The following is a 21,641-nucleotide window of genomic DNA, read 5'->3' as shown; positions in this document are numbered from 1 at the left end:
ACATGGTCCTTGATTTGCCTTGAAAATCTAAAACAAAACATACCTCATCCTCCCCTTGTGCATTACTTCCCAGGATTCTTATGCCAGACAAATCGGATAAATGAATGGTAACCCATGCAAATAAGGGTCACTGCTGTGGGAGTTGACAGAAGATCCATTGCTGTTTCAGCTTCACTTAGAACAGTTTGTGCATAATTCTCTACTAAGTAGGGACTTTGCTGTCTGGGTTAAAAGGATTCACATACACATAAACCTTCTAGTGACGTGAAGGATGATTTCAGAGACTTGCTGAAGAATTCAAGGCTGCAAAAGGTTCAGATACTAGCTATACTTCTGAATGTGCTTATTATTAATCATAATGACTTACTGAATAACTGTAGTATTATTCCAAAAGAGCAAGTGCTCTTTTGTAGTGACTGGTGTACAAAGCGTTCGATTGCTGCATTTAGAGCAATTGAATGAAAGAGTAGGGAATCTCCTATACCGAGTTCTCAGGTACCTCTGCAGCTAAGTTTTGTATGTATTTGCAGAATAAAGGAACAAATATATATGCATACACACATGTATTTGTCTCTTGAAGGCTAATAAATCTGAATACCAGTTGATAACACATCTAACATTTTATTGTGGTTGTGTATGCATTTTTTAAATAAAATGCAATGAAATAGTTGTCCTTGTTACTATGGGTCTGTTCATGTGCTTGAAGTTAGAATTTTTGAGTTTCAGTCAATTTGTGTGCCTGCCATTCTGCATGCTTTCATACCAGGCCACAAAAGTCTAAATGGCTGTTTTCTAACCCCGCCTAAATCTGACAGATGTCTCCCACTGCACTCCCCCTTCCCCAGTTCAATGTGACAGGGTTGAAACCCATGTGCTTAGTATCTTAGTATTCCTCTGAAACTACCAAAAGCTCCAGCCATGTTTCATCAAATGCGATGCTGTCTCTAAATGTGACGTTGCTGTGGTAGTTTTATAGCTACTGTTTGTGTGAAGGACTGAGATCCTTGACTGATCTCACTCAAAAGTTATCAGGACATCAGTTGTACGCATGCTTGTCTTTCACAGCTTTCCCCTCTCTCTGTTTCCTTCTCTGTACTCTTCCACTTATGATCTTGCCACTTGAGAGAGAATTGAAACAGTAAGTGGTGTTCCCTGCTCTACATGCCATGCGTTGCAGAGGTGAAAGGGTATGGCAATAGTTTGCCACCTGTCAGTGCTGAAAGACAGTTTTCTTTTGTCAAATGCTGAAGCGTGAGCGTACTCCTTGATTGAAACACACGTGGGCTGCATGTTCTACAGAACACCCTATTTTTCAAGTCAAATGGCGGTAGCCCTGCCGCTGGCAGTAGCTGTGAGTAACTAACAGCATTCAGAGTAAAGTTTAAAACACCTGTTTTATCCATTTATTTTTATTGCTAGGGAGCAGGTTTGTTCCGGTTAAAAATGCTACAACTTCAGTGACTTTAATTATTACCTTGAGACTCTTGTATATTCACTGAAGAAACACTAGCTGATGCCTGAAGCGCCTGTTAAGAGTATTATCTTACCCATGCAAATTCTGGTATCCACACAAGTGTTTATTTGCATGGTGTTACTGTGTGTGTGTGTTAATGACAGTGTTCTTAAGCCATGCATGTGATATCTTTAAAGTTTCCTTCTGTTACTCCAGCAGTGGCAGCATGGCCAAATGAAGGCTTTACAGTATTTGGGACACCTAAGCAGCAGATACAGCTTGCAATTAGGGCTTTTTCATGAACTCTTGAAGAATTGTGTGCTTGAGAAGTGCTAATCTTTGCCATACTTCCAAGTTGTGTACCATATAGATGAGTGAGGAATCACACTTCACACTGTCTCTTTGCTGTGGAACAATGCAGGTTTCCTTCCATCTGCTGTCCTGTGGCTGGGCCAAGTTGAGTCACTCCCAGTAGTCTGGGTTTACCCTGCGAAAGAGGTCTCACTAGAGACATCTCTGTTCCCTTTTCATCCCATTTTCTGTTTGCCTGTTTTGGAATGTGCCAGTGAAACTGAAGTCTCTTGGGCCCACGCAGCTGCTGCAGAAGATCTTGCCTAGCTATTAAACTAGTCTTTGGAGCACAGGAGTGGCTTCTTGATGGCCCTCTGTTTGGCTAACCCCAAGATAAAACACATTCTATCTCTTCTGCTTTTGTTGCGGCATCTCTTGAGTGCATTGTTAGCGTATTCCTGTGGCTCTGCTGGCATGAGGCTGCTCTCTGACATGGTGTTGGCAGCCTGGGTTGGGTATTCATCTGCTGGTCATCTTGTCCTGGCACTGCTCGGAGCATCAAGCTCAGAACAGAGTGGTCTTGGCATTGAGTGGTTTCGGCATCAAGAAGCTTTTGCTAAGCAAAGTTACCATCCCTCTTCTGGGTCACTTTGAGTGCCTTTAGCTCTGCACAGTAGTTATATGCAGGTTAAGAGGTAAAAGCAATTGTTTGTTGGCTACTCTATGCAAAAGAGATTGGAAGGTTACTCACATTACTGCCAAGTATCCTTTTTTTTGTAGGACAAAGAAGGTTGGAATTCTTGAAACCGAATCCCCTAGCAGTGCTTTCTTTAAGAGCCAAGTTCAGCTTTAGGACTTGCCATAAATACTTGTGTAGTTTATTTTCAGAGTTCTGCTTGTCACGATACTATATGATGTGACTTTATTTAACCCAGATAGTTGAGCTTTATTTTTCTGGAAAGCAGATCAGTTCCCTTCAAATAGGACCCTTTTGGTTTTCTGCTGCTGAGTTTTCCATGTGGCAGACCTCTTGGTCATTAAGTGGAAATCTGAAAAAGGTTATGAGGTGGCTTTTACAAAAAATATCCTGTTTTGTTCAAGGCACTTTCGAGATCAGAAAACATTGGTAGCTGTTCTAATTGCTTAGATTAAGAGGTTGAGATGTGTGGGTCTGCCCCAGAGCTCCTTTGGCTATTTAGCTAAGATCGCGCTATTGCTGAGACTTGTGTGATCCGTCTTTGGAAAGACTGTTTTTCTTCATCCAAGAGTATGCGGGTTTCTGGCTTTACGTTTCCCACACTGAATTTCCGTACGTACAGATAGTTGTAGGTGAACGACAGGTTATTTACCAAAGCTTTTTTTTTTTTTTTCATATGTGGTGGTGTGACAATTGATTTTTCTGTCCTACTTTTCAGAGGCCTTGTTGAATTCTAGGGTTCAGAGGGGCTAAGCAGGAAGCCTAATGCTTGCAGTGGCTGAAAAAGCCCTAGAAACAAAAGGAAGGGCAGGGGCACAGTCTTGCATATACTTCTAAGTAATTTAGCTTTTATTACTGGCCTGCAAGTAACCTACAGCGTGAATGTATGTACAGACAATGCATTTTGAAGAAAACGTTATGTGTAAGTGCTGATCTTGATGTGCAGGGGAATAGGCATAATGGGGCACTTTTCCTTCTGTTTTTCTCAGATTTTATTACCATGGAAGTAATTCTTCTTGCAGCTCCTTGAGGGATTATTTGCTGGGTAGGGTATACAGAGGGCAGAGCTGTAAATCAGCTTACTCTTCACTTTTCTTAGCTTGTATCAACTATTGTTGGATGGTATTGAAAAAAGCGGTTGCAGACAATTATGTGCTTTCCTGGGTTCTGTTTCGCCTGAAAAATGTCCTGTTTAGGCTCTATGGTAGGTTCAGCTGGAATGGACCACTGTGCAGTGTGCTTGTATTACTTTGGGTAGTCTGCTTGGTTTATCTACTGCACTGTACAGTACAGTCCATGTAAAAGTAAAGTTGGAATAGGGCTTTAAGATACAGTGACTTGTCCAGAAGACACCAGAATGGATATGATTCATTCTATTTTCTTTTACAGTACTTGGATTAAAACTTTGTCTTGGGCATAGTGAGGATGTAAAGCATGAGGTGTTCAAAATCAGCTGAATTGGGAAAGTATAGGTACTTCCTGTGCTGTTCAAGGCCAGGTTGGACAGGGCCTTGAGCAGCCTGGTCTAGTGGAAGGTGTCCCTGCCTATGGCAGGGCATTGGAACTGGATGATCTTAAGGTCCTTTCTAACCCAAACCGTTCTATGGTCCTATCTGTCACACTCTCAGTTTCTTCAAAACAAACAAACAACTTTGCCCCTCCATTCATCAGAATTTGTCATGTAGGTGTCTTTGTCATGACACTTACCCAGAAATACACATTGATGCAATGTTAAGATGCAGTCGAAAGTGCTGCATTTGTTCCCCATCTCCTCATAAATGTTCAGACATAACAGCACGTTCTTCAGTTGTTACTGTGCAATGGTGGAAGCAGTAGGCTCATCCTATGCCTGTCTTCCTGTGTGCTCAAAGAAAAAAAGGAAAAAAAAAAAAATTTGCTTGCTCTGTCACCCATATCAGTGAAGGTATTTTTGCCTCTTATAGGATGTCTTTGTCATTTTATCTACTTTATTTTGACTTGAAATTTATTAGACTAGTGTGGGATATATTTAGTGTTCTCCTTCCTATCCTGAATAAGATGTGGTTTAGAATGGTGCTTCTAATAGACTAATTTTTGGTTTTCTTCCAGTAAATGATGTTATATGGTATGGAATATTATCCCTTTGGCTGGTTCAAGTCAGGTATCCTAGTTGGCTCCTCCCACCTTCTTGCCTACTCCTAGCCTACTTGCTAGGGGCCAGCACATCAGGAAAAAGAGAAAGCCTTGGTGTTGTAGAAAGAGAAAGCCATTGAGATGTAGCCAAAATGCCAAAATGTTGGTCTCTTATCAGCAGTGTTATAGCCACAAACCCAAAACACATGACTGGACAGGCGGCTGTGGAGAAAGTTAACTCCATCCTAGCCAGACCCAGGATGGGAGATGCATTTTTTGAAAACCAGTTAGAATTATCTGTTTTCCTTTCCTTAAGTCACCCACTAGGTCATGCAGTTTGAGGATATTCTTTGCTATCAGAAAATCAAATGTGGGGAGGCATCGTGTGCTTGAAGTGCAGCTTTTCTCTGTTCCAGCTCTGGTCTTATTTAACTTCATCTGTCTTCTAATTCTTACTAGTTACTGATAATTACTAGGCAGTTATTCTGTTCAAATTGTGGATACTTATGACTCTTGTTTCACATTAAATTATTCACAAAATTCTTGTCATTTCATAGCCATGTTTCTCTGATTCTTAAATTTTAAATCCCATCTTTTTCACCATTTTCTTGAAGTCAGAACCCTTTTGAAGTCCATGTACCACTAGAAAATGAATGCCATAAAGAATTAACAACTACTTATTTGTAGTACAGTAACATCTAAAAACCATAGTCAATATTGAGGTTTAACTGTGTGGTACATGTTGTAATCCCAACTAGCTGAAGCACGTGCCTGGATTTGTTGCCTATTGTGATTGAATCCTTCAAAATAAATGTTCTTTAAAATATATCATTAGATCAATATTAATCTATTTAAGACTAATTCCAGAATGAAGGTTTAGTTCAGTGAATAATGTAATTATTCACTAATGAATTTAGTGAATAATGTAATGCAGATGCAATTTTCTATATGTGTTCTTTAAAAAAGCATTGTGCCTTTTCTCATAGCTTTTACTTTGAGATACAGAATGAGGTTTTGGTGGTGTTTGTTGTAAGCAAATAAGGAATTACAATTTAGTGCATTCAGGTTCTGGTGGACTCTTCTTTTTACTGCATCTTGCTTGCATGGAGTTGGGGGAAACTTAAAGCAGAGAAAGGTGATTCTAAAAACGTACCACACTGAAAAAAAAGAAAGGGAAACTAAGATTTGGAGAGCACAATCTACAAGATAAAAGGGAAATAGAAGAATTTTCAAATATATAAAAGTACCTACAAAAGAGAAGTCAATAAAATGTTTTCTATAGTTTCCAAAAGAAAAAAATCCTGGATTCAAATAGCAGCAAAGAAAGTTCAGGTTACAAAGTGCATGTATGTTGTCTGAGCCTCTGTAATAGGTTGTCCAGTGAGGATTTGCCATCTCCACTTGACATTAGTATTCTAGGTTTTTAAGCAACCTGTACAACACCACCACTTTCAAACTGATCTTTGTGGGTGTGGAATAGCAGAAATATGCTCTGTTTCCTTGGAATACTGTGCAGAAATACCTTGGAATTTAGGTTTAGCGGACGTTATGTGGATCATTTTCCACAGGCAAGGAGTGCTGCATTATTCAGTCCTCAACAAATTACCAGACATCGTTAAAAACAGGCAAAACCTCTGCAAGGAGAGGTTTAAGGCGTGAGCTAGGTGATTTCTCAAGGGTGCTTCCATTCCTGTTTTTTACATCTCTGTAAACACATAATGTTTCAGCTTTGAAGATTTTTTCTAGGATTAAGAACAGGAAACTCAGAAATAAGGTAGTTTCTTTGGATATGTGTTTTATCCTCTACCCTGCCTATCTAAATCGTTAATAGACACCTTGGGTTGTTTTCTAACTTCTACGGTTCTGTTCAACAAACTTAGATGAAACCACTTCTTTCCATATTTACTGAGGAGTTTGCCATTCTGTGTATCTTAAAGTTGAAATGTATGTTTATTTCTAAGGTTCAGAGTCTATGAATATGGAAGTTAGCACTATGCTGTTATTTAATGTTGCCAACAATGAATCATAGGGTAGATGCATTATTTTTTCTCCTGTGACCTTAAAAATATGTAGCATCTGTTACTCAAAAGCAGGTGTTGCAGGCACAGTTGTGAGGAGTTATAGAAATTACCCATTTTAAGGAACTGTATGTGGTGTTTGTGCATATATTTATATTGATATGATTGCCATGAAGTTTGATCAACTATAGAAATAAATGGAAAACAATTTTATTTTTAAAAAAAGCAATTATTTCATGGGAAAATAAATCTTTCTGGTATGCCCTATCTTAATGAGAAACTTGTGTAATAAAGAAGATGGATTTTAATTTTTTTCCATGCTAAGATTTGTCGATGTCTTGGATTCATCAATTATTTTCTTTTATATTGACTCAGATTTCCTTAAAAGAACTAAATCAAGACTAGCAAGCTGTCTTTAAAACAAAGTCAAGGCACTCTTTGCCACTTCTGAGCCTCATGACAAGACTCATGCCATAGTTCAGCCAAGTATGAAATCCTTTTCCTGAGAGACAAAATATAGTTACTTTGTTCTGTTCTTCTCTATTCTTCATAGCAAATTAATGACAAGTTTTCCTAGTACTCTTTTAAATGTCGCAGATACTAAATCATATCTGTCCTTTCTCTCTAGGAAGAAAAAAAATTATAAGTAGGAAGTTGCTGGAAAAATTAGAGGATTTTTATGGACAGTGGCTTTAGATTATCTGAGTTTAGTTTTACCAAGTTTGGGTTGTTGCCTTTCTGAATGCTGGGCTGCAGCAGGTAGAAGATGATGTGCAGGCAGTTGAACTTGCTGCTTGTGTAGTAGCTGGGCCTGGCCAACTTTGCCCTCAGATTTCTGATGGCTGAGCATGGCCAGGCCTCCTCCACAAACCTTGCACCCTGGAACTCTTCATCATCGTCCATGCTCCTGTAGGGTCTTCCAGGCTCAGGTCCTGGTTAGCTCAGGTTGGTTAGCTTTACATTCTGGGCTGAAGCATTAGACCCAGATATGAGGAGAGCAGCATATTTTAAACAAGAATTCAAGTTAGTTTTGTGTGTCTTACCGAGTGGAGGGACAGCTCATCTGCCATGATGACTGCAGTGTGCTCCTTTTCCATTGTTGAACTGGATGGTGTTTTCAGCACTTTTTTCCTCATGAATCTTCCATGGAGTGACATTCCTTTCACCTGTGTAAAATAGGACTAATTGGGTTCTTCTGTTTAACTTGTAGCTTTTGCAGCATTGGCTTTTACTCCTGGTTTATTGAACTGTCCGGGGCTGTTAACTGATGGGGGATGCAAGAAAAATAATTGGGTTTGTGAATTTAGATCCTAAAGTCTGTTGTCTAGTCTCACAGACATACAAAAGATCAGACATGTGCAAAGGATTTATGTTTGTTTAAACAACAATAGACATGCATTATAATGGCTTTTCCTGTCTTCAAGAAGACAGGGTTTTTAAATAAGTCTGGAGATTTTGTTAAGATACGTACTACAAAAAGGCTCGTGCACCAGCATATGAGGAAAGCGTTCAGTACAGAGTCTTGCAGGAGTGCTGAATGCATCTTTGCCACAGTGGCTAATGAGCGTGAGTATGGTGCGTTAAATATACTAAGCTGCTTTTATTCCTGTTGGGAATTCCAGGTTTGTAATTGCTTGTCATCATTGCAGAGCAAAAGAATAATAAAATTAAAGGGAAACATCACAAAAAAACCCCAAACCAAAAAAACCCCAAGAACAAATAAACAAGAAAAACCCCAAACTCTTTAAAACTTTTGGCCTCTGTGAGGCACAGCTGGTTTTTGGGGTGATCTCGGTGGCTGCATAGCTCTCAGTCATTTTGCTTCTGTGTGAAGTAAGCAATGCCACAAGCTAACATAGTGTGGTTTATCTGTTTTCAGGCTGGTACAGAGGTGTTTCCATTAAGAAGCCCAATGTAAAGGTAAGTGTAACTACGTCTTTCTAATGTAGCGGGAGATTACATCTATTATGCTGTTGCAACACAATAAACTTTTTGTTTTCCTCACCCTTAGGATTTTACTTCTCTAACTTCTTTTCCTGTGGGAGGATTGGATTTCTTTTCAAAATTGAATGATACTTATTAGTTAACTAAAGGATCAGAAACCTTCTTGACATGTACCATATAATCTTTCCAGCATTTCTAACTCTCAATTAAGAAAAGCGTAGACGGGTGATATAGCACTGCTAATGCAGGGTTTTTAAAGAACATGTTTAAAAAATTGCATTATTAATCTAAGACAACTTTGAAAAAAGTCTGGTGAAAAAAGATATTGTGAGTTTGTTCTTTTTTTCCAGATTTTTATAGTTTAAGCACTACATTTGGTTGTTTTCCAGTCATATCCCTGTTTTGCTCTTGGAGAAATTTTTGACTGTTCTGATATAAATTATTTGCAAGTGCATGTATATTTTTGTTAAAGTATATATCCAAACATGTAAATAGTTGCTTCTATGTAAGCATCACTGCATTGTCTTTTGGTTTAAATATAGTTTGTATTTAAAAAGGAGAGTACCAGATTCCTCATGCTTACCTGTATCATGGAGTATAACATTACCTGTGTTATGCTTTCATGACTATAATACTCTCTTAATGAGAAAGCCTACATTCATTGTGTGTGTGTGTTGGTACAACTTCTGCTTGCATATATGTTTGGTTTTGATAGAAGAGCCCTTCAAAGCTTCCTTGGTTTCTTAGTAACCAGCACAGGATCACAGAAATAAATGGCATTAACTGGCAGTGAACCAAACCAGAAACTGAAGTAGCATTTCTTGCTTTTCTAGATTTTTATGTGCCTGACAGCATGTACATTTGCTTTTTTTCTGATGAAGTCATTCCTGTTATAGTCATCTTTTTTCCTTCTGCAATTTCAGTCTTGCCTATGAAAAAAGGATTTTTTCTTACCGTTTGGAATCATCTTTACTTGGTATTCCTTTCAACCCCTCTATGAAAATTTTTCTTCCTAAACTGTACTGTTTAAAGCTCTCAAAATTTGAAGCTCAAGTGTGACTTGAGTACTGACATTTTTGTCAGAGGCTGTCAGTTGTTTTTAACCTGAAGATTACCAATGCTGATCCTGTATTCCCATGGAAGTGCAGGCTTACTGGTCTTACACACTGGGTTTGCTCTGGGGATTCAGGCCATGTGTTTTACAGAGATAATGGACTGCTATGAAAAGTTGGTTTATATTACATTTTTCCCCATGTCTCATCACACAAGAACACAATGGCACAGGCAAGGTTAGAATCCAGCCGTCATGGGAACAGCAGAAGGCAAATAACTGGAGCTATCCCAAGTGGGTTTAAATAGTTTTGTGTGGCGAAGAGGGAGGAAAACTGGATAGCTCCAGTGTATGCAAAGTAACACAAATTTTTTAAACCTATGTCCTTGATATGTAATGTAATGTAGCATACGGAGGCCTGGTCTGGAAGGATACTGATGCTATGCTGCAAACTGCACAACAGCCACTTCTCTGGCTGTCCCAGCTAACTTACATCTCTCCAGTAAATGTTCCTGGTAGTTACCTCTATTACTCATTCCTCTCTGGTAACTGCAGGCTGTCCTCTGAACTCTTCCTACTTGACACACCTCTTTCCTGCCTGCTCATCAACTTTACTGGATTATTGGGCTCACACAGTCTTTGCAGTAGGAAGACAATTGGCTAAACTTAAATGTTTGCTTTTGAATCAATCTTGTCCCTTCCAAGGCAGCTGTGGAGGATTAGAGTGACACCTTTTTGTTTGGTCTACATTGATTTACCCATGATTTTTATACCAGAGCGTATTTCCCATACAACAGTGTTTCTGAACGCTTCAGGAGTTGTTGTGAATGGAAAATACTCAGCTTGAATCTTTGTGTGATATTTTTGTAGAATAGATTTGCAAAACTTCCTTATAAAGAAAGTGATATTTCAAGGTGGTGGTTTGATTCAGTATGCAATCCTGTGCTAAGATGGACTAAAGTGATCAATTGTGGCTAATATGATTGGTGACTTTCGTCTCAAGCATCTTCTTTGACACAGTGTTAGACCTTTTTTTAATAGGTATATTGGCAATTATTTGTTGTGCCTTAAGATATAAACACTATAAACTGCAAATGTATTTTTCTGATGTACAGACTTTTTTCTCTTGCAGGGGATTTTTCCTGCAAACTATATTCACTTGAAAAAAGCAATCGTCAGTAACAGAGGGTGAGTATTTTTCCATCTTTCTAAGGAGCTGCAGTGCTGCTCATCTAGAAGGGAATCTAAGCTATAGTTAATAAAATTGATAGGGTCGTTTTGGTTCATTGTAGCTGGTGTATTAGGGTTTGAAAATTAAATGTAATCCTACAGAGCTTTATGGAGTTTTTTGTTCTTTAATAAAGCAAGAATCAGTTCTGTTGGTTACCCCTGTTCACTTTTGGCACCTCTAAAGTTACAATTTTATGAGCATCTGAAACACGAGCGTTTTCAAGAACTCTATTAATATTTTTCATTTCTGCTTGTTTCTTCACTGGTAAAGTTCTCTATGTTCCTCTTTGTTGTGGAGGCACTGGCATGTAGATAGCCCATCTCATTTTGTCAGCAGATTTTCAGTGAGACATAGTTGACAAGGTAGCCATGTTACTTTGCAACTTTGCAAAAGGATCCAACCTGTCACACCTCAAGCCAAAGAATGACTGAAGTACACTGCTGGAAATATTGTACCTTCACTGTGCTTATACATAGCTTGTATGTTGCTGGAGGTAGGTTTAGTTTAGTCAATGTGAATAGGAATACTAATGGCAGTAGAATGTCAGAGATTTTACTGTGAGTAGGCTTTAAAACCTGCATAGTTTCCTGTGAGGTTGACTGAGACTCCTGAAAGCAGTATCTTGTGTCTTCACAGCTTCTCTAACCTGCATATTCCATATTAAGGCCACTGTGGGGAGATGAGTGCAGCACTGCAGACAGTGACCCAAGGCAACAAATTAGATGTGGAAGATAAACCATATTAAATGGCATTTAGTGAAGTACCTGTAGAAAAATGTGACTTCTGATAGTCTTGAATTGTATGTTTGCCCTCAGAGGGACTGTGTAAAGATTATTAAGGGCAACTGTAATACTAATGCTTCATAAATTTGGGGTGTAATAAAATTATATGTATTGCATAGAATGACTACTCCTAATGTGTACTCTCCTTGGGGGGAAGACCAGTTTCCTGCAATCTGTAGTTAATTAGTACTTAGTTCAGAATTTATAAGGGGCATTTATTATTATAATATTTTACTTTATTTCAATTATTAAACTGTTGTTATCTCATCCCACGGGTTTTACCTTTTCCTGATTCTCTTCCTCATCCCACCACGGGGTGGGGAGGGAGTGGCTGTGTGGTACTTAATTGCTGACTGGGATTTTTTGACTAAAGTCTAAAACACAGCACTGCACCAGCTACTAAAAAGGAGAAAAATAACTGTTACAGCTGAACCCAGGACAGGGTTAAACCACAACAGTATGTTGTCAGCATTATTCTCATCCTAAATCCAAACCCCAGCACTATACCAGTTACTAGGAAGACAATTATCCCAGATGAAACCAGGACAGCATGGTATATAATAATCTTGTATTTGAGTCATAGACCCAGTGTAATATCATTAATATAGAGGTAGGTATAACAGAGGAAGTGCAGGGTTACGGGGGTGCAAAACATTAAGTTTACATGGGTAAATGTTGCCCTGCTGTGCATTCTTTTTAAATCCCACCATACTGTTGAAGGCCGATCTTCCAGAATGTTTTATTTTTCACTGCTGCCCAAAGTTCATAAATCCATTTCTAAAAATAATATTTAGAAAAACATCTTTCTTTGGTTTTGGTTTTTCCTTCCATATTAGCTGAACTGTATAGTGTGATTCCTTTCATCTGTTAGTTTTCTGTGGTTTCTTAATGGGATGTTAAACTATTTTGAGTCCCTTCCCTGTAATGGCATTTTACGGATGTTGGAAAAAAACTGAATTTGGCTTGATAATAGGAAAAAAACTCTGATCTGCCTTAGTGTCCTGCAATATTGAAAAAGTCTCCTGGATAGGAAAGGTTAATAGATGGTAGATCTTTTGGGTACTTAATAATATTGGCTAGCATATTAATTTGAGGGGAAAAAAAGATTGGTCTGGCTTAGAGAGAAGGAATACAAACCCGTGAAGACCCCACTTCATGGACAAGTTAATTTAACATACTGTAATCATGAAAAGTGTTTTCGCTGACCTTGATTAGCATGAAATTATAGATTTTGAACAGGTAACTGGGAAATGCTTCATATTAGCTGTTCTTGTGGAATGTAATGGAGGAGCAGCTGATACGACTCTGGAGTTGCTTCAGACAAAATGTTCCTCTTAAGACATTTTCCTTTATGTTGAACAAGTTCAAACAAATTTAAGTTGCAGCATTTCACAAATTACATTGCTGACATTTATTTCTTTTTCTACCTTTTCCAGGGTACCTTTCCTAACTTTTTCCCCTCTTCTTGTCTAGGCAATATGAGACAGTTGTTCCGCTTGAAGATTCTGTTGTGACTGAAGTCACAGCGACACTGCAGGAATGGGCTGTGCTCTGGAAACAGCTGTATGTGGTAAGAACAGTACTTTTCTCACTGTATTTTACTCCTCAAATATCTTTGGAGATACGTTGCCTGTATTTCAGTCCATTAGGAAAAAAGCATAATCAACATAGAACTGTTAGATTCATTTTATCTACTGGGGGGTCCCCTAACTGCAGAATCACTGATCAGGTGAGGTTCACATGAGCTACAGTGGGAATTTCAGCAGTTTGAAGTTCTGCCTTCGGATCTGAAAGTTTCATTGTTTAAAAAAAAAAAAATGAAGGTGTTCGTAAATAGGAAAGAATTAATATATGTGTTTAGTAACACAAAATGGAAGCCTTGTGTAAGTCCCATCAAAGACTTCAGAGTTATTCAGACAGTATGTATTTGTTTTAGCATCTAGAACTTGAAAGAGGAAGAACTCGGAGGTGCTTTTGTATGATTGTTCCTTCATCTATTAAAAATAAAAACTCGAGATAATGCCTTGAGTTTTATACTCATCTATTTTATATCATTTTCAGTTGCTGCCACATAATGCCACCTACTTCAGTTTTCATTATGTTCTTCTCTTATCTTGTTATTGGCTAAATCCCAGGGAACAGTAAATAAAACTTGCACATTTGAAAATATTTTTCCTGGTTGTTTTAATTTTTTTTCTCCTTTTAGCTTAGTAATTAAAAGCCAGAACTGTAGGTTGTACAAGCATCAGTTTCCTTTCTTTCCTTAGAATTTCCTTTCTTCCCTTACTTTCGAGAAATACATCTATATAGAGCTGCAGCAGCTTTGTCTCCTTATTTAAACCTGAAGTGACAGTAGTTAGATCTGTAGGAAATAAAACCAGAAGAGATGCAGTTAAATGAGTCTAGTGTATCTCTAGCATAAGCAGCCATGTTCTGTACTTCCTTCAGAGAGCAATCAAGTCTATCATGAAATAAATTTTACTTTGTTACTCTCAATTCTCCTGTGGGGATCATATGCCACTGAAGAAATTTTCTTGGAAAGTAGCACCTGACCTAATTTGGGGGGCATGGCACATGGTATACACACTTTTTCAATACCACTCTTACACCTATGATTCCTTTTTTTTTTACCATTTCAAATAGTTACCTCTCTGGTGTATGAATAAAACAATCATTTCTGGTTTCTTCCTGTAAGATTTTCTCTCTCCCCCGTGTCAGATGAAGAGGACAACAGTAATACTGACAGTGGAATTAAATTGGAGATAGGGGGATCATTTTACCTACAAATGAGTTACACTTCCTTTCTACTAATCCATTTCTTTTTTTATTGTTAAAACTAGTTCCTTGGGGGGAGGGAGAAAGCTCTAGCTATAAACTTTTGCTTAGTGATTTTCTTTCTGGGACTTCTTCCTATTCTCTCATTATACTTATTATAACATTGCGCATAATGTTATTGCATTCTTAAATAACAGGGGAAAGAATTTAGTGTTTTCATAGAACTTCAGAAGAAAGCATCTGTTCCACTACAAAAGAAATTGGCAGAGCTTCAGAGGAGAAAACTTTTGTGGTGTTTTTCTTCCAGAAATTGGGCAGGGGTGGGGATATCTAATCTAGAAGGAAGGTCTCTTGAGATCATCTAGTTCATGTGCTTTCTCAAGTAGGGCCAGCTAGACCAGGTTCTCCAGAGCTGCATCCAGTCAGGCGTTGAGTTTCTTTGTCAGTGGAGACTCCACAACTTCCCTAGGCAAAGCTGTCAGTGTTTGACCTCCTTCAGTCTTTTCTTGTGTTGAAGACTGCTGATGTAGTACCGTTGCCTTTCTGATGTGAGAGAACAATCTATGCTGTAGTTAGGTGGGTAGCAGAAATTTGTCCCATTTACAAACTGTAAAGTTGAGGCCCAAGGAAGTGTACAGAGGTGCACAAAAGGATGTGGCAGAGCTGGAATTAGGATTTTATATTTGGTATTCAGGCTAGAAGCTATACTGTAAGGTCATATCTTAAAGTATATTAAGAGACTAAATGGCAATACTTGCTTGTTCTTGGATCATCATCAGCAGAAATTATTATTATTCCCAAACTGTAATAAGAATCGTGTAAGAAATCTAATGAATGTTATTTATCATGCTGCTGTGCCTAGTCAGCTTTGTAGAAGAGTTTCTTATTGTAGTAAAAGTTCAAATGCTAATTGTTCCTGCAGATGCTTTCAGTAGGTCAGTACCTATAAATGGTAACAGCAGGCACTTCATTATTCTGTAGCATTGCGCTGTAAGACAGCTGTCAAACAAAATGTACAGCATCTCTTAATACCTCTGAATAGGCTTAAATGTTCTTGTGCTTTGATACAAAATCCTTACTCGGATTATGGTTTGAAAGACCAAGTTTGTTTCAATTAAAAATTCTAAGAAGTTGCTTTATTGTTATCGTTGAGATACATTGTAAGGTTTGTGTTTGCCTTTCAGTTAAACAGTAGGAACTGGACTTGTAATATCCAGGAAACCTGGAGTGATTAAAACACTGCCCGAAGAGGGATGCTATGTTCCTAGATAAAATAGCTCAGCTGACAAAAAACTGGAGGGAGGAGGACAAGGACAATGAGAAATGGAAGGGCAAAGTGAAGCACAATTTTGAGAGACACAGTAGTAGAAAATTAGTTTGTGTAAAGTATTGGCAATTTTCCTCAGTTCCTTCTGGCCGCAAAAAGTCCGTGCTATTACTACGAAGAGACTGTGCATGGGGGAGCCTGAATAGGTTTGAGTTATAAGAGCTGTGCAGTGATTTTAGTTTGGCAGTGAAATATGTATTGGACAGATTAGCCCGAATTCACTGTACTACACTGGGCTGTGATATTCCTGTAATTTTTGCCATGAGGGTGAAAGCAAAGTGCTAGTCATAGTAGAACTAGAAGCTGAGACTGTGGGGAAAAAGGCATTTTTGTGCAATGGGTTCATAAAGGAACTCATTACACAAAACTCATCGTCAGCACAGCACAGAGCTGTACTGAAAATGAATTTGAAATGAAAAGATGTATGGTATGTTATTTGCTTTTCTGTAATATGTTATGCTCTTGGTAGTTGGATTCTGGTATTATAACTCTTAAAATGCTAGCAAAACAATAAGATTTTGGAAATGCAGGAGGTTTCTTCCAAATTAGAAAGGGAAAAGGATACAAATAATACTGGTATGGAGGCTATTGGAATTTGTTTTTTATAGTGGATGTTTTCTGTAGCAGTCATGATAACCTAGTTAATTCAATGCCTACCTAAAAATCTCCTTTTTTGTTACTGAGTAATCAGTAATAGAACGTCAATATTTCATATTTTTAAAGGAGTACGGATGATACGACTTTTATGGTTCTGGGGACAGACTTTTTAGCAGGGTCTGTTGCAATAGGACAAGGGGTAATGGCTTTATAACAAACGAGGGTAGATTCAGACTAGATATAAGGGAGAATTTTTTTACAATGAGGATGTAAAAACATTGGCACAGGTTGCCCAGAGAGGTGGTAGATGCCCCATCCCTGGACACATTCAAAGTCAGGTTGCACTGGGCTCTGAGCAACCTGATCTGCTTGAATATGTCCCTGCCTGTGGCACGGGAGTTGGACTAGATGACCCTTCCAATGCAAACCATTCTGTGATTCTATAAAAAGAGCACATTTTTTCCCACTATTTAAATGTATGGTCTGTGTGCAGATAGATACAGTGTCGTGACACTGGAAAATAAAAAAGCAGTTCTTTGCATTCTGATCTGTCTATGTCCTGGCTTCTAATAGGAGCACAGGAACAGTAAGATTTGTAACTACTTTCTGTCAAAAACGTCACTGTTCTATTTAACCTCCTGGGTTTGGGTTTTTCTGCTTTCTCTGCCATTGCACAAAATCTTTGGGAAGGAGTTTATGGGAAGTGAGTGTTTAGAATCTGTACTATTTAAACACTGTATACCAAGTTGCTGGTGAGGTGGGTAGAGTTTCTGATAGCCAGAGCTGACCAGATGTGTGTGTGTGTGCATGTATATGCATGCACACGCATATGTACATATACTGTCACTAAGTGTTACTGTTTGCCTGGCTCAAATGCTCCGTGTGGTTTTCAGATTAATTTGGGCAAGATGCCTATTTTGTTTTGTGGGAAGGCTAAGAAATTTAAAAGCAGGTTCTACTTATCCTTTCTTAGTATTACGAAGGCTTACAAACAAAAGATGCCAGCGATTCCCTTCCCCAATACTTTATTAGTATGGAGTGAAAGAATAAAGAAAAGTAAGATTATTACTGGTACCACTATAGGAAGCTGAGCCTATTCTTGTGACTACTCCAAAGGGACAAGGAAAAGAGAGCAGAAAAGCAAAAACGAACCTTGGGAGACTTCTGCAGGCACAGAAGTGGATAAAGATGCAGAATTGCATTTGTTATGGTGAAATGTATGCCTGCAGCTCTCGTGTAGTTGCCCAGATGAGTGTATGACTTTCACTGAGACAGCAAAATAATGCCAGTAAGGTAGATCACTTTCTCTCTTAACCTGTATATGTTGATAAGATTTGTTATTTTTATAGTACTTCTAAATAAAGGATCTGCAAGTTCTCTGTCAGCTTTTGTTAATTAGGTCAAACAAGACTCCTGTGAAGTAAGTCAGCTTAAAGAGATCACTGAAACTTGCAGTTGGAGCATAGTAGCTATTTTAACAGTAAAAGAAAATTCCTCAGAGTTTAAGATGTGATGTGAGGACTATTTCTGTTGAAATGGCAGATGACTGTAGAGAGAGCAAACATAATTGCCCAATTTAGAATTTGGTCAGATCAATTCAATAAAGGTAATTTGCTACTTTTATGCAGAAGGAGAGCGAGGGGGAAAAGTGTGGAGTGATTTCTTTTCTAGTTTCAGGAGTAAGACCTGATGGCATTGGAAATAGAAGGAATTTTTGCCAGTTGAGTCTGAAACTAATTTCCTATTGTTTCCTTTTAAATTTTCTAAGGATGCTATCAAGGAAAAGAGAGTGGGTAACAGGACCTGATGCAGTTGAAGGTGATTTGGGTGGTTTAGGGTGTCCCTAAAATGGAAGCTTTACTTCAAAACTCATCTTAAAAACCAACAAAAACAAACCAACCAACCCCACCAAAATCTGTTCACTGAATCACTGATGTATTTTACTCTTGGAGTAGAGTATTTTGAGGCATTTTTAGTTAGACGCCTTTTGCTTCATATCTGATAAAATACGGAACTGCTGATGGATTTTTCTAAACTATGTAGACAGAAAAAGATGTGGCATGACCCAAACCAGACATGCTGCACCTGAGGTCTACTTCAGAAGGTCTCCCTTGGAGGAACGGAATTCCTTCAAGTTAAGGCTGAGCATATTTCATACATACCTACAGTTCTGTACAAGCAAACTCCTGAAAAGTTGAGGTATTTGTGCCAAGACATACTTAAAAAATGATACTGCACATTGGTATTGGTCCTTTCTCCTTTTTTGGAGTCATTTTCAAGCTTACCTGAAAATAGGAGATTCCTTTAGGATGGTCATTCAGGTATTGTGAAAGAGACATCTAAAAATAATTTTAAGAGCTAGTCTGGCCCCGGTTGACATTAAGAGGAAGGCTCAAAAGTTACCACTTTATTATCTGTATTCCTATGTTCTAATGTTTGGTAGTATTGTGGATATTTTTGCATATTTATTTTATGTGACCAAAACCTCAGATATGAGTTTGATGCAGCTGATATTCTCAATAAGTGCTGCACAGAGTATAAGGGAAGCTAAGAGTAAATATTTCCACTTCTAGTAGAATCTAGTTCTTCAGTTTCTCAAAGGGAGCAGTGCACTGGGAAAACACCTGATTGCTTAGCAACCTAATTGGAGGGGTTTAGCAGATTTGTCATTTGATTACTAGAAAATACTTGAACCTTTTTCCTGATTGGGTTGTGAAGGGTATGTGCAGAGTGATTTGGAGAATGCAGAGTGATGAACACTTCAGTGCTGTATGCATAAAGTGGATATTTTTATAATTTGACATGTTCAGTCATTGAAAGAGAAAAATCATAAACCCATAGAATAGCCCAGATTGGAAGGGACCTTAAAAGATCATCTGGTCCAACCTTTGGTGAGAAGGGGGGCCTGGATGAGATTGTCTAGCACTCTGTCCAATTGCATCTTGAAAACATCCAGCATCCCTGGGGGAGTTACTGCAGTGAATGATTGTTACTGTGAAAAATTTCTTTGTGAGATGAAACCTGTCCCAGTGCAACTTACACCAGTTGTCCCTTTGCTTCTCCATGTGGCTCCTTGTGAAGAGAGAGCCTCCATCCAATCTGTAACCACCCCATAAGTACTAGAGTACTGTGGTGAGGTCCCTCTGAGCTACTTCTCCAGGCACAAAAGACCAGACTCTTTTTGTCTTTCCTCATAGGGCAGGTTCTCCAGTCTTTTGATCTTCATGGCCCTCCTTTGGACCAACTCCAGTCTGTCTGCATCTTTCTTGAATTGTGGGGTTTGGAATAAAAACCACAATACAGAAATGTCACAGTGATTTATGTCTACTCATTACCTTAGGCAGTTAGAAGATTTTGTACCTAAAGTCATAGGCTTTTGTGCTGCTTAATTATGTTGTGTTTGGAAAGCTGAGTGAAAGTTTTTCTCATGCTTTATGAAATTGAGACTTGCATTTACATAAATTGATTAGCCATAGTTTCTCGGAGGTCTTTAATGGATGTCATGACCTTTACATTTCTTCTCTGGTGGCACAGTCCTCATGTAGAATCTGCACAATATTTATTAGGTCACTGCTGTAAAATGCAATCCAGTTCAGTACATCTCCCTGTTAACACTGACTTGTTGAAGTTCAGTGTAAGTGCGTCATATTTTAAGGTTATAAAGGGTTCCCATTATTATTATTTTTCCCTTCCCTATTTTTAAGAGATTTAATGCAGTCGGTCTCTCATAGTGATTTGTGGAAGTCTTTGAGCTTTAAGGAATTGGAAGTAGGCATAAGTTTTTAGGAGAGTAAAATAAGATTAGTTTGTAAGCAACTCTTTTATCATTAAAATTTGAAAAATTACCATAATTGGTTTGAAAGCTACTTTCCTTTGAAGACCACAAAACTTACGGTTAGTTTATTGGATTCCAAGAGCAGCATAACCAGGAGCAGTATCTGCAGTACCTTTCATTTACTTCCACATACAGATTTATGATGTCATTTAAGATTATTAGCATCAACTAGACAGTTCTTAGGTATTTTCAATCAAAAAAAGAAAAGGTTGACAATAAAACAAAAATTACAAAGCATTAATCAGACTGTATGGGAGGAATATATGTTTTGAGTTACCATGGAGATTTTAATAGATTTTTCAAATCGAGACAGAATTAAATGTAAGTCACCTTCTGGTGTCCTTGGCAAGTCCTGCTGTGACAAACTGTGTGCAGGGTGGTGTTATAATTTCTTGCTTTGTAGGAGAATGTTATTTAGGCATTGATATGAGAGGTCATAATAGGCTCTTTTATTTTGGTAAACAGAAGGGAATAGCTGCCTTCCCAATACTGAAATTCATGGCAAGTCGTGGGGGGATTTGGAGGGTTTGGGGTTTTTTTTTTTTTGAGATTAATTTTAAATTTTTGAAGTTTACAGTTAACAAAGAGCTCTTTCCTTTCAGAATGATATCCAGTCTACTGCATGTTTTACAGTGTACATGTGAAGTACATGTGCAATATTAAAACATGGGAATTGGATTTTATTGAATGCTGGATTCAGACTAGTAGTGAACAGAAAACCAGCAAGGAAACGGAATAGAATTTGCTCAGCGGAAACTAGTGGCTGACCTGCAGATGCTTTCATATTATTTCTTTCGTGCTATAGATATACTGAGCACTTAAATTACATTAGACCAGGGAAAGAAGGTATTAATCCAAAATCCAAACAGGAGTTTGAGAGTTTCTTCATCTGTAACTAGAGAGACTCACCTGGTTTGTTCCAAGTACAATGTTATAGAATCATAGAATCATAGAATAGTTAGGGTTGGAAAGGACCTTAAGATCATCTAGTTCCAACCCCCCTGCCATGGGCAGGGACACTCCACACTAAACCATGTCACCCAAGACTCCATCCAACCTGGTCTTGAACTCCGCCAGGAATGGAGCATTTGCAACTTCCTTGGGCAACTTGTTCCAGTGCCTCACCACCCTCACAGTAAAGAACTTCTTCCTTATATCTAACCTAAATTTTCCCTATTTAAGTTTGAACCCATTACCCCTTGTCCTACCACTACAGTCCCTGATGAAGAGTCCCTCTCCAGCATCCTTGTAGGTCCCCTTCAGCTACTGGAAGGCTGCTCTGAGGTCTCCACACAGCTTCTCTTCTCCAGGCTGAACAGCCCCAACTTTCTTGGCCTGTCTTCATATGGGAGGTGCTCCAGCCCCCTTACCATCCTCATGGCCCTCCTCTGGACTTGCTCCAACAGCTCCATGTCCTTTTTATGTTGAGGACACCAGAGCTTTACACAATGCTCCAAGTGGGGTCTCATGAGAGCAGAGTAGAGGGGCAGGATCACCTCCTTCGACCTGCTGGTCACGCTTCTTTTGA

General features: G+C 38.5%; 1 protein-coding gene across 11 annotated transcripts in view; it reads left to right on the top strand.

Annotated features, from left to right (window-relative positions):
• The window catches only part of DOCK3 (dedicator of cytokinesis 3), a 210,935-nt gene that overhangs the window by 22,194 nt on the left and 167,100 nt on the right, over window positions 1-21,641 (top strand). For all 11 annotated transcript variants that reach the window (XM_030502047.1, XM_030502044.1, XM_030502042.1 and 8 more), the window contains exons 3-5: window positions 8,451-8,491; window positions 10,699-10,754; window positions 13,053-13,149. In XM_030502047.1, coding sequence (XP_030357907.1) covers window positions 8,451-8,491; window positions 10,699-10,754; window positions 13,053-13,149 — 194 coding nt within the window. The remainder of the gene's footprint in view (window positions 1-8,450; window positions 8,492-10,698; window positions 10,755-13,052; window positions 13,150-21,641) is intronic.

The sequence above is a fragment of the Strigops habroptila genome, chromosome 11 (genome assembly GCF_004027225.2).
Source record: "Strigops habroptila isolate Jane chromosome 11, bStrHab1.2.pri, whole genome shotgun sequence".
NCBI lineage: Eukaryota > Metazoa > Chordata > Aves > Psittaciformes > Psittacidae > Strigops > Strigops habroptila.
Note: the sequence above shows the minus strand (reverse complement) of the source record. Positions and strands in the feature narration are given on the sequence as shown.